At 42.6% G+C, this 15878-nt stretch overlaps 2 protein-coding genes and 1 non-coding gene across 3 annotated transcripts; 2 read left to right on the top strand and 1 right to left on the bottom strand.

The window, feature by feature from the left end:
- The first annotated feature begins 96 nt into the window (after positions 1-96).
- Positions 97-180, top strand: TRNAL-CAA (transfer RNA leucine (anticodon CAA)). Its single transcript has one exon. It is a non-coding gene; the product is annotated as a tRNA-Leu (tRNA).
- A 5671-nt stretch (positions 181-5851) lies between these two features.
- LOC103447141 (delta(8)-fatty-acid desaturase 1-like) lies at positions 5852-8616 on the bottom strand. Its single transcript, XM_008386321.4, has 2 exons — positions 8151-8616; positions 5852-7819 (listed from the first exon to the last, which is right to left on the bottom strand). Exon 2 carries the CDS (start codon positions 7805-7807, stop codon positions 6464-6466), a length of 1344 nt encoding a protein of 447 aa, XP_008384543.1. The 5' UTR covers positions 7808-7819; positions 8151-8616; the 3' UTR covers positions 5852-6463.
- A 2933-nt stretch (positions 8617-11549) lies between these two features.
- On the top strand, positions 11550-14702 carry LOC139197737 (uncharacterized). Its single transcript, XM_070825690.1, has 4 exons — positions 11550-11701; positions 11797-13566; positions 13710-13858; positions 13903-14702. Exons 1-4 carry the CDS (start codon positions 11550-11552, stop codon positions 14700-14702), a joined length of 2871 nt encoding a protein of 956 aa, XP_070681791.1.
- Positions 14703-15878: the final 1176 nt, after the last annotated feature.

Raw genomic sequence — 15878 nt, 5'->3', positions numbered from 1 at the left:
TTGCCATTTTTACGTTTCAAAAGAGTAAATCGGTTTGTTGGTTTTTTTATGATCTAATTTGCTCATATATTTTAATGAGCGATAACACTACAAGAAGTCAGGATGGCCGAGTGGTCTAAGGCGCCAGACTCAAGTTCTGGTCTTCGAAAGAGGGCGTGGGTTCAAATCCCACTTCTGACATTTCCTTTTGCCATTTTTTTTTCAAATTTTCTAACTTTTACTCGATTTTTCTAATTTTGATCTCGCTGTTTGAATTATACCACCCAAAATTTGATACATCAAACTTAAAATTGGAATAACGAGACGAATTAATTCTAAGCTATATATGATACATTTCCTTTTGCCATTTTTTTTTTCGATTTTTCTAACTTTTACTCGATTTTTCTAATTTTGATCTCACTGTTTGAATTATACCACCCAAAATTTGATACATCAAACTTAAAATTGGAATAACAACAACAACAACAACAACAACAAAGCCTTTTCCCACTAAGTGGGGTCGGCTATATGAATCCTAGAACGCCATTGCGCTCGGTTTTGTGTCATGCCCTCCGTTAGATCCAAGTACTCTAAGTCTTTTCTTAGAGTCTCTTCCAAAGTTTTCCTAGGTCTTCCTCTACCCCTTCGGCCCTGAACCTCTGTCCCGTAGTCACATCTTCGAACCGGAGCGTCAGTCGGCCTTCTTTGCACATGTCCAAATCACCAGAGCCGATTTTCTCTCATCTTTCCTACAATTTCGGCTACTCCTACTTTACCTCGGATATCCTCATTCCCAATCTTATCCTTTCTCGTGTGCCCACACATCCCACGAAGCATCCTCATCTCCGCTACACCCATTTTGTGTATGTGTTGATGCTTCACCACCCAACATTCTCTGCCATACAACATCGCTGGCCTTATTGCCGTCCTATAAAATTTTTCCTTGAGCTTCAGTGGCCTACGACGGTCACACAACACGCCGGATGCACTCTTTCCATCCAGCTCGTATTCTATGGTTGAGATCTCCATCTAATTCTCCGTTCTCTTGCAAGATAGATCCTAGGTAACGAAAACGGTCGCTTTTTGTGATCTTCGCTAGATTGCTCCGGTCATTAGTGTGGATAAGTATATAAATGGATAGAGATAGGAAAGCAAACACAAGATGTACGTGGTTCACCCAGATTGGCTACGTCCACGGAATAGAAGAGTTCTCATTAATTGTGAAGGGTTTACACAAGTACATAGGTTCAAGCTCTCCTTTAGTGAGTACGAGTGAATGATTTAGTACAAATGACATTAGGAAATATTGTGGGAGAATGATCTCGTAATCACGAAACTTCTAAGTATCGGAGTGTGGTGTCGTCTTGACTTGCCTTATCTGTCTCATAGGTAGATGTGGCATCTTCTCTGGAAGTACTCTTCCTCCATCCAGGGGTGGTATCTTTAACTGGTGGAGATGCACAAGGTAATGTATCAATTTCACTTGAAGCTTACTTGTAGTTTCAGGCTTGGTCAAGCGCGATACAAACCATGTAGTAGGAGTCCCCCAAGTCGCCGAGCTAGGGGGTCTGCTGAAAGAGGTGACAGACAAGGTAAGCAATCAGAGCTCCGACTGATTGTTCACCTTCTCCCCATCTTGCAGCAGCATGAAGGATAAAGAGAAGAAAAATGAGAAGAGATGATATGAGATACTTTTGCTTTTGAAAAAGTAACTTTCCACAGGCTTATTCTTGAACTGAGCTGGAGGGTTTTCTGGTTTCCTCCAGAGTATAAGGCCGACTGAAGAATTTGAGGGTCAAAACAAGTCCATCAAATCTAGAGTACGTTCCACCCTGCTGATATGGGATACTTTTGCTTTTGACAGAGTAATGGATGTATCGGCACGTGTGCTGTTACGCTTGTCTCCACATGCTTCCTTGTATCCTTCGCACTTGCCCTATCTGTTCCTCAAGCAGATGCGGAATCTTCCCTGGAAACATAAGATGATGAAGATGAGTACTCGAGAGCAATGCCAGGTAAGTAATCAGGTAAGGGGTTCCAGGCAGTCAGTTCCTGGCTGGAAGCTTGATTCCAAGTGCTGACATATTGCTCTCTTTCTCCTTGTCTTGCAGGTAAAAACAAGGCCAAAAGAAAAAACAGGGAAAAAGCATGATATGGGATACCCTTGCTTTTAACCCTGATGATATGAGATATTCTTGCTCTAGTATAGCTTGTTTGCAGAGGTATTATCGGGGGGAAAGAAAGCTGAATATTTCGAAAGGCTTTGTTGGGAGTGCCCTCTCAGATATGATGAAGGGTTGAGCATTTTTGCAGGTCTGCCTGTCCGTTGGGATGGAGGTCGACATATATAGGAGTCTCCCTAACAACAAGTAGTAATGCTATTCCTTTACCCTGCTTGGTCATAGCACGGTAGTGGGAGCTGCCAGTTTCACATGTTTTAACTCTGTCAGAGCACTTTGAAAAAGTGGTCTGTGGTATCTGGCTCTCGAGATTCGGAGAACGATGCCTCTTCGATTTTTGAGAAAGCAATCATGGTGGGGGTCTGACTCTCGAGATTCGGAGAGCAGTGTCTCTTCGATTTTTGAGGAAGTAATCATGTTGGGAGTCTGGCTCTCGAGATTTGGAAGGCGGTGCCTCTTCGATTTTGGAGCAAGCAATCTTGTTGGGAGTGTTGTCTCGAATGTGAGTAAAGGTTGGACATGTTTGCTAGTCTACCTTGCCACGAAGCACAAAGGTTGACACACAGGGACTTTCCAATTATCCAGCAATGGTACTGTTCCTTTACCCTCTCTTCGATTTTGAGAAAGTAGTCATGTTGGGAGTCTGGCTCTCGAGATTCGGAGGACGGTGCATCTTCGATTTTGGAGCAAGCAATCTTGTTGGGACTGTTTTCTCGAATGTGAGTAAAGGTTGGGCATGTTTGCTAGTCTACCTTGCCACGAAGCACAGAGGTTGACACACAGGGACTTTCCAATTATCCAGCAGTGGTACTGTTCCTTTACCCTTGTGGGTAATAATATGGTAGCTAGACCTTCAAAATTTATGTGTCTAAACTTTGTTAGTGCTGTTTCTTTGCTATTCTTTTACCTTTCTTGGTCAGAGCGATGTAGTGGGAGCTGCAAGCTTCACGTGCTCAACTTTGGCAGAGAACTTTGGCAAAGTGATCTGTGGTACCCATGAGTTATTGTTGCGTGTGGGAAGTGGGTGATTGAACAGTAAGATTCATGTGCTTTCTACTTCACCAGAAGTCTTCGACAGAATGCCCATAATTTCTGCAAAGCTGAGTGTGCGTGTGACAGGTGCTGACAAGGCTAGAAAAGTAGATGCCTCTTCGATTTCTGAGATCGGCCCTCGTGGTATCTGAGCAGCCCAGCTTTTGAGAAAGCGAGCGCCTCTTCGATTGATTCGGAGAACGGTGCCTCACCGATTTTTGAGAAAGCAATCATGCTGGGGGTCTGGCTCTCGAGATTCGGGGAGCAGTGTCTCTTCGATTTTTGAGAAAGTAATCATGTTGGGAGAGTGGCTCTCGAGATTCGGAGGGCGGTGCCTCTTCGATTTTGGAGCAAGCAATCTTGGTGGGAGTGTTTTCTCGAATGTGAGTAAAGGTTGGGCATGTTTGCTAGTCTACCTTGCCACGAAGCACAGAGGTTGACACACAGGGACTTTCCAATTATCCAGCAATGGTACTGTTCCTTTACCCTCTCTTCGATTTTTAAGAAAGTAGTCATGTTGGGAGTCTGGCTCTTTAGATTCGGAGGACGGTGCCTCTTCGATTTTGGAGCAAGCAATCTTATTGGGAGTGTTTTCTCGAATGTGAGTAAAGGTTGGGCATGTTTGCTAGTTTACCTTGCCACGAAGCACAGAGGTTGACATACATGGACTTTCCAATTATCCAGCAGTGGTACTGTTCCTTTACCCTTGTGGGTAATAATATGGTAGCTAGACCTTCAAAATTTATGGGTCTAAACTTTGTTAGTGCTGTTTCTCTGCTATTCTTTTACCCTTCTTGGTCAGAGCGATGTAGTGGGAGCTGCAAGCTTCACGTGCTCAACTTTGGCAGAGAACTTTGGCAAAGTTATCTGTGGTACCCATGAGCTATTGTTGCGTGTGGGAAGTGGGTGATTGAACAGTAAGATTCATGTGTTTTCTACTTCCCCAGAAGTCTTTGACAGAATGCCCATAATTTCCGCAAAGCTGAGTGTGCGTGTGACAGGTGCTGACAAGGCTGGAAAAGTAGGTGCCTCTTCGATTTCTGAGATCGGCCCTCGTGGTCTCTAGGGAGCCCAGCTTTTGAGAAAGCGAGCGCCTCTTCGATTTCTGAGATCGGCCTTCGTGGTCTTTGAGCAGCCCAACTTTTGAGAAAGCAAACTGCTCTTCGATTTCTGAGATCAACCCTCGTGATCTCTAAGCAGCCCAACTTTTGAGAAAGCAAACGCCTCTTCGATTTCTGAGCAGGCGCCTCTTTGATTTCTGAAGCTCCGTCGAGTGCAGATTTTTATAGAGGCTGGCATTAAGTTCCAAAGCACACTTGAATCTCCACCAGTAGAAGCTTCATTCTTGCACTTCTAAGATCTTGATTTGTCCGACCTCTTCTCTCTTCAACACCTTTGAAAATGTCTGGCCCCTCCGACCGTCGTTTTGACTTGAACCTTGTTGAAGAGGCAGCCCCGCCTTCTCCAGACAACATATGGCGCCCATCCTTCGTCTCCTCAACTGGTCCTCTTACCGTTGGGGATTCCGTGATGAAGAATGATATGACCGCTGCGGTGGTGGCCAGGAACCTTCTCACTCCCAAAGATAACAGACTACTTTCCAAACGGTCTGATGAGTTAGCTGTTAAGGATTCGCTGGCTCTCAGTGTTCAGTGTGCAGGTTCTGTGTCTAATATGGCCCAACGCCTATTTGCTCGAACCCGCCAAGTTGAATCATTGGCGGCTGAAGTGATGAGTCTCAAACAGGAGATTAGAGGGCTCAAGCATGAGAATAAACAGTTGCACCGGCTCGCACATGACTATGCTACAAACATGAAGAGGAAGCTTGACCAGATGAAGGAAACTGATGGTCAGGTTTTACTTGATCATCAGAGATTTGTGGGTTTGTTCCAAAGGCATTTATTGCCTTCGTCTTCTGGGGCTGTACCGCGTAATGAAGCTCCAAATGATCAACCTCTGATGCCTCCTCCTTCTAGGGTTCTGTCCAGTACTGAGGCTCCAAATGATCCCCCTCCGGTGCCTTCTCTTTCTGGGGCTCTACCGACTGCTGAGACTTCTCCTAAGCAACCTTTGTGAAGGCTCCCTCTTGTGTGTTTATTTTGACTCATGTATATGTACATATTTGTAGCTTATCGGGGATATCAATAAATAAGCTTTCCTTCATTTCAACGTATTGTGTTAAATACACCAAAGCCTTCTTCGCTAAGTTCTTTGAATTTTCTTTTGTTGAAGCTTGTATGTTGAAGCTTTCTGAGTGGAGCATGTAGGTTGGGGTAGTGTTCCCTTAAGTTCCCGAGTGAGGAAAACTTCTTGGTTGGAGACTTGGAAAATCCAAGTCACTGAGTGGGATCGGCTATATGAATCTTAGAACGCCATTGTGCTCGATCCTGTGTCATGTCCTTCGTTAGATCCAAGTACTCTAAGTCTTTTCTTAGAGTCTCTTCCAAAGTTTTCCTAGGTCTTCCTCTACCCCTTCGGCCCTGAACCTCTGTCCCATAGTCGCATCTTCTAATCGGAATGACGAGACAAATTAATTCTAAGCTATATATGATGACCGCACCCCAAAAGAAGGTCAAAGTTGAAGAAATTGAGTAGAAGTGAGATGTTGTCAACGCATTGAAACAAGACGTTCTAACCAAACTTACATTACATGTACAAGATATGCTAAGGATTTTTCATTGAAGATAAAAGTTCATGTCTAAGGTCCGATTCATCGTGCACTCGTCTATGTCTAGGACTGAAATGGAAAACGTAACTCACTACATTCAAAGTATGATGAATAAATTGTGTCAAATTGAAAGGTAGAAGATGGATTACATGTTACGGTCCCCACAAAATGATACGATTAGTGGAGGTACATTTCCTTCGTGTCCAATCTCTTCTAATCGCTTCTAAATGAAAAATCATTCACCTCTGCCTTCAACGTACTTTGAACTTATGAAGTATCCAATCCAAAGGAACCCTAAACTCTTTGGCCACTATACCACAAATGGATATGGTTTCCAATAATCCATATCAAGAAGCCTGAAATACACTCAGAAATTCAACTTAGACTTCAAATTGTTTGTCCTTCATCAGAAGGAAGAAAGCGGATGATTATCGATTAGAGTAGGTTTAGTTTAAACATAGAAAACATATAAATCAAATATCAGAAAAAACTGCCAAAAATAATATCAAATAGCAAATGAAAAACCTGCTGAAAAGGATGCCCCAACTTATAAACAGAGAAACCTAATGCAGGGGCGGTATTTAGATGAGCGTCGACACAAACATCAACCATGGGTATTAACAGCTTCCCAGGCCAAGTTCTTCGGGACGGGAAGGGTCATGTCCCAAGCCTGCTGAGCAGCATTCCTTAGCATCCTAATGGTAGTCACATTGGCATCCAAGAAGGACAAACTCTTGTAAGGTAAATTGTGCTTCTTGCATAGTTCCTTCACAGTGGGAGAAATCTTCCTCAGCTGGGAACGGGGCAATCGTGGGAACAAATGATGCTCAAGCTGAAACTGCAGGCCACCATAGAACCCGTCCATCCAACTTGAGCACAAAATATCCACGGTACCAGCTGTCTGCTTCTCAAACCAATCGTTGCCAGTTGGTGGTCCAAGATAAGTATCTCCTGTAAAATGGTTCAAAGTGAACTGAATGTGCTGAAGTGCTGTCACTGTAAAGCTCGCCAACACGAACATAAACCTCTCGCTCCAATTAGGCAGACATGAAACAAGGAGAGGAAACCAAGTCCAGAAAACAAGGATCCCCATTATGTTCAAAGCTCTATCTGGGATGCTCCTCTTCGAGAACAATAACAAGAACGTCTGTATAAACAAGTTTACCCTTCCAACAATCATGATTGGATAATACGTAAAATGCTGGTGGCTGACTAAAAATCTAGCCACGGCATCAAACGTCAGCTCTCTTCCGTAAAAGGTTGATGTTATTGACTGAAAGAATTTCGTGGACACAGCAAAAACCGGCATGTGTTGAAGATCAGGATCATAATCAAGGCTGTTGCAGGCAATGTGGTGGGCATTGTGGGTCCATTTCCACCAAGCAATGCTGATCCCAGTAAGGCAATTCCCAGCCAGAAATTGCGCGAGTTTGTTGTACCTGCGGCTAGACATGACCTGGTAATGCCCGGAGTCATGACCCATATAGGCACCCTGAACCCAGAGGACCCCCAACAAACAACCGCAACCGAAATGAACCAACACACTCTCAGACTTCAACACACCATACACAACAAGGTAAAGCATAGCCAGAATACTAATCACGGAGTAAAGGGCCCCATGCCCTTTGTTTTCAAACAAGCCGAGCTGGTTAAACTCAGAAGCAAGCTTCCTGTAATCCTTGGAGACCTCGGAGATCTCGAAATCTTTCAGATAGTACCCAGTGAAGAACTTTCCCAGGTACTTCCATGCTGAAGGAGGATGGTAGGCAATGAATCCATCAGTGACGTCCTGGCCGGACATATTGAAGAGAATGGCATCCCCACCCGGATGATCTTTGGCCCAATCAGTGATATTGTAAACCTTGCCCTGGATAGAGATCCACAAATCCGAGGGCTTGTTGTGCAGCTTCAGCTGCTCCACAGTAATGTACTTCTTCTCACCCTCCATTGCTGTCCAATCCTAATGAATTCCAATCCAAAAACAATCAGATTTTCAAACAAAGGATCCGGATATGGATCGGATAACACAAACAAATCAACCCCAGAAAACCCTTTTGGATCTGGGTTCTGGGTTTCGATACAAACACACAAACACAAACAGTTTGAGCAAAATCCTGCAATTTTAATGCAAAAAAAAGCAGCAGAAATGCAGAGAAAAGAAGGAGAAAGTTTGAAACTTTCTTCCAGATTCAATCACAAACTAACAGTTATAGCAAAATACTGCCAGTTATAAAGCAAACATGCAGGACAAAGTATACACAATACAGACAAGAAGAGGAGAAAGATTGAACCTTTCTTCAAGGGTTTAGTCAAAACACACGCTCTTCCCAGCAAAATATACTCCCGACTTTCCAATCAACTAGACTAAATGCTGAACTCTTGGGTTTCCAGAAGAAATTTCAAAACCGCCTCCAAGATATTTTCAAGCCTTCTGCTGCTGCGTTTTACAGAGCTAGTGTGTGCGAGAGTATATCCGAAGAGAGAGAGAGAGAGAGAGAGAGAGAGACCGCTCGTCTCGTATACAACGCGCTAATGTGTGTGGCAAGTTGTATTTTCGCCACGGCCGGTATCGTTGACCAGTCAACGGCGGTGAAAAAACGAGGGGGCAAGTTAGAGCGCGTTTTAAACCGCCGGGGGTGCGGCTGCGGGTGTGGGTGTGACTATTAGAGTAAAGAGAACATGTTAAATCGGGCCATTGGCAGCGAATATAAACACCTATCAATGCTTACACCTCTCATCGATAATGTAAGCATCAAAAGAATTGTGAACAACATGCACACTATGTTGAAAATTACATGGACGAATGTGATGGAAAACGATTTTTTTTTGGTACCTGATATTTCGGATGTTTAACAGTTGGAATTTGGCTACTTAGTACTACAATTTAGTGGTATTTCTCTTCACTTGCAAGTGAGAAGTCTTAGGTTCGATCCTTGCCAAAAACGAGTTTGAACCACATTATTGCTAGTATATTGTAAGGCTAAACTCATCCCTTTCCTTAGTATACATAATATCATTTATTTAAAAATATAAAAAAAATTAGATTTAACGATTAAAACATACGGAGTACCAAATTTTATGAAGAATTTTTGGTGAGGGAAGATGTGTTAGCTTTTTTTTTTGGTCTAGCAAAAGAAAAACCTAACGACGAAGATTTGTTCGACTAAAAAAATGACAAGTTAGGCTAAAATGTAAATTATAAATCCACACATAAAATTAAGCGATTAATAAAAAATATAAAAGAAAAAATTTATGCAAACATATCAACATGTTATACTTGAACATGACATGAAGCTTTGATGTGAGAAGAATAAACATATTCCAAATTATTACCTCCTCTGTACCACCCATCCATCTCCTCTCTCTTTCTTATTGATTAAGTTACCTATCGTATGACGAACGAAGGGTGAAAATTTCCTAGCATCTCATTCAAGTGCAAGTCTCATTCACGCTAAAAAAAGAAATTAGTGCAAGTCTCATTCATGCTAAAATAAGAAGTAACTTAAATGGAATATTTTAGCCTTGATTATCATCCTTTTCATGTCATGTTTATCTAAAACAAGATATTTATAAGCACAATTTAGTTGACCAAACCATATTTGGTCTAGATGATTATTTTTTAAAGAACAAATTCGCTCACTTGAATGTTCTTTTAATTCAAGATGAACGTCATTTGATTAATATTCTTTCTTATATTTATTAATCTTCTTCCCATGATAGGATTAATACTAATTCTAACATTGAAGAACAAACATTTGCAACGTTATAAGGATATTCAGGTACCTAATATTCTTTTATTATCTGTCTTTGAAGAAAATTTTCAGTGTGCCGGAAATCAGTTTCATATACTTAGTGTCACAATATAAATGGTTGATCTTTTAGAAAACAAACTCCCTGGCTTGAATATTCTTTTATTAGTATTCTTTTGATTCGAAATGAACGTCATTTTATTAATATTCTTTCTTATATTTATTAATCTTCTTCCCATGATAAGATTAATACTAATTCTAACATTGAAGAACAAACATCTTAACTTAGGACGGTAGGATCTCCCCTTTGAAAACCTATTTCCAACGTTATTAGGATATTCAAGTACCGATTTTTCTCTTATTATCTATCTTTTGAGAAATTTTTTAGTGTGTCGAAAATTTGGTCCAATACACCAAACAACATAATACAAATGGTTAAAATTTTCTTTCTTAAATGTCCAACCATTGGTTCATAACACTAAATATATGAAGACGTGTTTTTGACATGCTAAAAAATATATTTAGCTCTTTAACGCAATCACATCACATGGGCCTCTTTTGGGAATTGGATCTTCTCTTGAGTACAAGCTTAGGATCCTCCTGACCAGCTCACATGAGTCGTTGGATTTTGATTTAACGATTACAATTATTATAATTTTTAGAGAAAACTTATATTTGTAACCGTTGGATCAAAATCTAACGACTCATGTGGACTAGTTAGGAGGATCCTGAGTACAGAGGATCCAATTCCCCTCTTTTGTGTGCTGTGGTTTTGTGGGCCACTGGCAACTACCAGCAAATCAAAAACTTAGCGCTCCAGCAGTGGAACGCATCAATTTGTATAATTAATTAATATAATATTAATAAACTAATCTTATTTGGTTAATTATTAATATAAAAAGAATTAGTGGCTAGCAATGGACAGCAGGCAAGCACATGGAAAATGTCCAGAGTAAATTGTGGTTATGATCGTTTAATTTTAACTCAATTGGAGTAATGGTCTTTCAACTAAAAATTCATTACCATTGGTCTCTCAACTAAAAATTCATTATCATTGGTCTCTTAACTTTAATTTAACTAGAGAAATAGTCTCTTAACTTTAACCCAATTGTAACAATGGTCCTTCCAACATAACTCGTTTTGAGAAAAAAATTGACGTAGTTGACAAAAATGATCATAATTACACACTTTGATGAGTTGAGGGACCCTAATTATATAAATGGTTATTTCAACATAACTTATTTTGACAAAATTTTGACGAAATTGATGAAAATGACTATAGCTACACATTTTGATAAGTTGAGGGATCAATGGTAATGGATTTTTAATTGATGGACCATTGTTTCAATTTGATTAAAGTTGATGGATCATTGCTATAATTTACTCAAATGTCTAATATGGGAGGAAGGGATCTTGTCAACCCTAATGCCCTTTTGTGTCAATCCAGTACCAATAATATATATATATATTTTTTTTTTTTTCGATTAAAATACAAAAAATTCAAGTTATTGAAAATGACAGCATAAGATGAATCAACGGCTAAGGCAGACCACAATCTCATTGCATGTCGCATGCTATTTGTCACATCCAAATAAATATACAGAAAAGGCATGTACAAGTGTTTTGAACTGCACAGCCTGGTCGATTTTTCTCTCCGGGTGGCGTGAGAGTCTTTCCTCCTCAGTGAGCTTACGCCGTGGTGCGTGTCCTCGTCGTCTTTCTCGTGGGTGGTGTACTGCTGCTGTCTCTCTCGGATTCTCAGGTATGTGGTTTCGTTTGATGGCGCTGGGTCTTGTGTTTGGGTGTCTGATTCGCTGTTTTGGGGGAAGGTTTCGGTGGGTGAGTTGTGGGGATTAGATCTGGACAGGTTATTTACTTCTGTCGGGGAGGGGGGGTTGTTATGCAGCTACTTTAAATCGACAACTCTGGTGATGGGTATGCATGATTTCTCCTTTTCGCGCTGATTGGAAGGGTCTTTTATGCTGTGGTCTTGAGAGAGGGTTTTGGTGGTTGCTTGGTGGAGCTGAAATCTGGCTCGGTTATTTACTTCAGTCAGAAGGGGTTTTTACTGCTGCTGCTTTTAATAGTCTCTGGTATGTGGGGAAGTCTGATTTCTCCTTTCCGCATTGGGAGGGGGGGTCAATTTAATGTTGATGAATTTGGGGGTTTTGTTCTCTGTCCTAATCAGGACTGATTCAGTTATGAAATTCTCTCACTGGAGTTTAGAGTCGTTTAGTTGGCTCAGGGCGAGACTCGGCTTATTGAATATTGGTAGGTTCTCCTCCCGCACGGGCATTAAATGGATGCAGTTAAGGTGGGTGAAGCGCCTTAATTCTTTCACTTTTCAGAGTAAGGTTTACAAAAGGTGTAGCTTAAGGGTGGAGTTAAATCACTGGTACTGGTATGTATCACTGATCGTTCTTCTGGCTATTTCAACGGTTGGATATCTGTTCCTCCGTGGGACCTTCTGGAATTGGTTATTGAGGCGGTGGGCTCTCGCTGTGTTAATTCACTCCGGTGGGATACAGTGGGTGGTTTTGCTTCTCCTGGGGGGCGGGTTGACGAGTAGTGGGATTCCAGATCTTGTGATTCAGCTTGAGGAAGCTTTGGATTTGTCTGAAATGGAACAAGGAGTTAAGCTGGTGGGGAAGGTTCTTACGAAAAAACTCTTTAATAAGTGGGGAGTTAGAAATATTCTGAGATCGGCTTGGAAGGAATTTGGGGTGGTAGATGTTAAGTGGGTGAAAGAAAACGTTTATGTTATCACGGTTGCGGACGACCATATGGCAACTAGGATTCTTGACCAGGTACCATGGGGAATCATGAAGAAGAATTTGTCTGTTAAGAAGTGGCCTCCGCATCTGGCGTTGGAAGAAATTGTTATGGAGATGGTTCCGTTCTGGACTCAAATTAGAGGTGTACCACTTGGGATGAGTCCGTTGGCGAATGTTAAGAAATTAACGCAAGCCGCAGGCGAGGTATTAGATCTGGAGGACACGGCTAAAGCTCGAGGCTTTTTGAGGGCACGCATTCTTATTAATACTGCCAACCCTTTGTGTCTTGGATGTTGGCTTAGGAGGGGGGCTAATAGAGACATGTGGGTGGAGTTTCGTTACGAAAGACTCCAAGATTTCTGCTACAGGTGTGGGCGTCTTGATCATATAAATACAGAATGCACCTTTGATGCTGCTACTACTGGGACTGCAGGGTATGGTGAATGGACGAAAGCACCACCTATAAGAGAGGACATGGTCCCATCGAGATCTCTTGTGGCGGGAGTGGGGGAGAGAAGACAAGCTGGAACTGCTCGGGCCTCTGCTTTGCCCACCAGTCCCAGACCAGAACCGAGTCTTAGCCAGCAGTCGACAAGGGTGGGGGCCCCGACTAGTGATGTCATGGCAGACCCACAGCTGCGGCTTTCAAAGAGATGGAGGAGACGTGAGCGGGGACAGGCCTCTAGTAATACAAGTGCGGAAGGTGTTTTAGATGACGACAATCATGAAGTGCAAGGGGTTTCGAATGTCCGTTCGCTTGATGGTAAAGAAATGGGAATTTCTCGGGGGGTTGACAGGTGGGATGTTGCCCCCTCAGGGAAGTTTTCGAGTACAGGGGTGATGATGGACCCATCTTACATCGAGAGCAGTGGTCTGAAACGGGGAGGTTCCCAAAGATGGGACTATTTTCACAACCCTATCAAGAAAGTGAGAGGGATAGAGTTTTTGAGCAACCCTTCTACTGTGATGGCAGAGAATTGGATGGGTCAGATGTTACCCGAACGTTGCTTAATGATTGAACGGGCCGTATATACGGAGGGTGAGACTATGGAGGGCTCAAATGGCAGGCAATGTCTGGGGGTAGATCGGGAGGAAGGCTGTGTAGATGATAATGAACAGGATAAGCAATCGGAGTCGAGCTTTCAGGCTCGGGGTGGTGGCGGCTGGCCCTCAACAGCCGCAAGGTTGCCATGAGTTATATTTTCTAGAATTGCCGTGGTCTTGGGTCGGACACGGCAGTTCGGGCTCTTAATGGGCTTATTCGAAAGCATCGACCCTCTATGATTTTTCTTTCCGAAACTAAAATGAAAAATCATAGAATAAATAGGTTAAGAAGGTGTTTAAGGTATGCGAATGGATTTAATGTGGAACCCATTGGGAAAGCTGGTGGTGTTAGCTTATGGTGGGAGGAATTTATGGAAGTGCAAATTGTTTATTCCTCTAGGCATGTGATTGATGCTATAGCTCGTGTTGAGGGTGAGCATAGTTGGGTGCGTGTTACTGGTATTTATGGTACGCAGTACAGAGGGGAAAAGCTGGTTTTTGGGACTGGATGAATTCTCATTTCTCTCCTTCTGACATTCCATGGTTGTGTGGGGGTGATTTTAATGAATTACTTTGGGATCATGAAAAATCCGGGGGAGTGAAAGGTATCTATAATAAACCTCGATTTTTGGCTGATTTCCTGAATAGGACGGAGTTACTGGATCTTGATTTTCAAGGCCCTGCCTATACTTGGAGGGGTCGTAGGCATGGGGAGTGGGTGGAAGAAAGATTGGATCGGGGCTTAATTAATGGGCCGTGGCAGGAGGTTTGGCCTTCCACTTTTGCTGAGCATGGTCCTGTTCTTGGTTCTGATCATTGCCCAATTGTTATCAAGTCTGTTTTGGGTAGGCCTCTGGGAGGTAAGCTATTCCGGTTTATGGCGTTTTGGGCTCAGGAGGAGGAGTGTAAGAAGATTGTGGAGGATTGTTGGGCCAGGCAAGGAGTCGGACCGGTGCAGGAGCAATGGGTTCAGAAAATTAACGCCTGTCGATTCTACCTTACTAGGTGGAGCCAAAGCAAATTCTTTCATCGGAGACAGCAAATTGAGGAGCTTACTGTGCGCCTTATGGAGCTACAAAAGCAGTGGGGACCTAATTTGGCGGACATTCAAGAGACGCAAAAACTCATTGCTGATCGTCAAGCTCAGGAGGCGAGCTTTTGGCATCAAAGATCCCGCGTTAAATGGTTGTGTGAAGGAGACTTAAATACCAGTTTCTTCCATCAGTCTACTTTACAAAGAAGGCGCCGAAACACGATTTTGAAGCTCAAGGGCTGAGGATGGGCAGTGGGTTGAGCACTCTAGTCGGATTCGTCAGATGGTGGAGGACCATTTTCAGAATTTATTTAAATCTGAGGGAAACAGGAACTGGGGTGCCTTGTTAGATTGCGTTCCAAATGGGATTACTGAGGAAATGAATAGGGACCTGATTGCGCCGGTGTCTGATGAAGAGATTAAGGCGGCAGTGATGAATATGGGAAGGCTTAAGGCTCCTGGCCCAGACGGTTTTCAAGGGATTTTTTACCAGTCTTTTTGGGAGGATTTGAAATCAGATATTAATTCTTTGATTCGTGCTCTGATGCATGAGGAGATTGGGCCTAATTCTTTAAATGACACTCATGTGGTCCTCATCCCCAAGGTGCCTAAACCTGAACTGGTGTCGCAATTCCGCCCGATCAGTCTGTGTAACTATTCTTATAAGGTTCTGTTTAAGGTTTTGGCAAATCGCTTGAAGGTGGTTCTGCCGAACATTATTTCTTCGTCTCAACACGCTTTTGTGGAGGGGCGGCAGATACACGATAGTATTGGAATCGCCCATGAGATGTTTCATCTTTTGAAAGGGCGTAAAGCTAAAACTAAATATGAGCTGGGCCTGAAGATTGATATGCAGAAGGCTTACGATCGGGTCGAATGGGATTTTCTTGATGCTACTATGGGAAAAATGGGTTTTTGCAATAGATGGCGGCAATTAATTATGGGTTGTGTTTCCTCTGTTCAATTTGCCATTCTCCTTAATGGACAGCCTGGAAAACGTTTTGCTCCTTCTCGTGGGCTTCGGCAGGGAGATCTTCTCTCTCCGTTTCTCTTTTTGCTGGTGGGGGAGGTTTTTTCCCATTTAATTCAGAAAGCTGTGCATGATAAGCTGCTGGATGGGGTGCAGTTGGGTGCTTCTGGGCCTATTATTTCCCTTTTTTTTTTTGCTGACGATACTTTGTTGTTTCTTAAGGCTGATGGCAAAAATTGTCGGAATTTAGTGGATTTGATTAAGTTGTACTGTGATGCTTCGGGCCAACTTGTCAACTTTCAGAAATCCAGTGTTTATTTTGGTGCGAATATTCCTAGACGGGTCTCTGCTGAGTTGGCCAATATTCTTCGTGTTCATGTTGTTCTTGATCCGGGAGCTTATCTGGGTGTCCCAGCTATTTGGGGAAGATCGAAGAAAATGGGGTTGAC

The sequence above is a fragment of the Malus domestica genome, chromosome 07 (genome assembly GCF_042453785.1).
Source record: "Malus domestica chromosome 07, GDT2T_hap1".
Lineage (NCBI taxonomy): Eukaryota > Viridiplantae > Streptophyta > Magnoliopsida > Rosales > Rosaceae > Malus > Malus domestica.
This window is presented reverse-complemented; position numbering and strand designations above follow the sequence as displayed.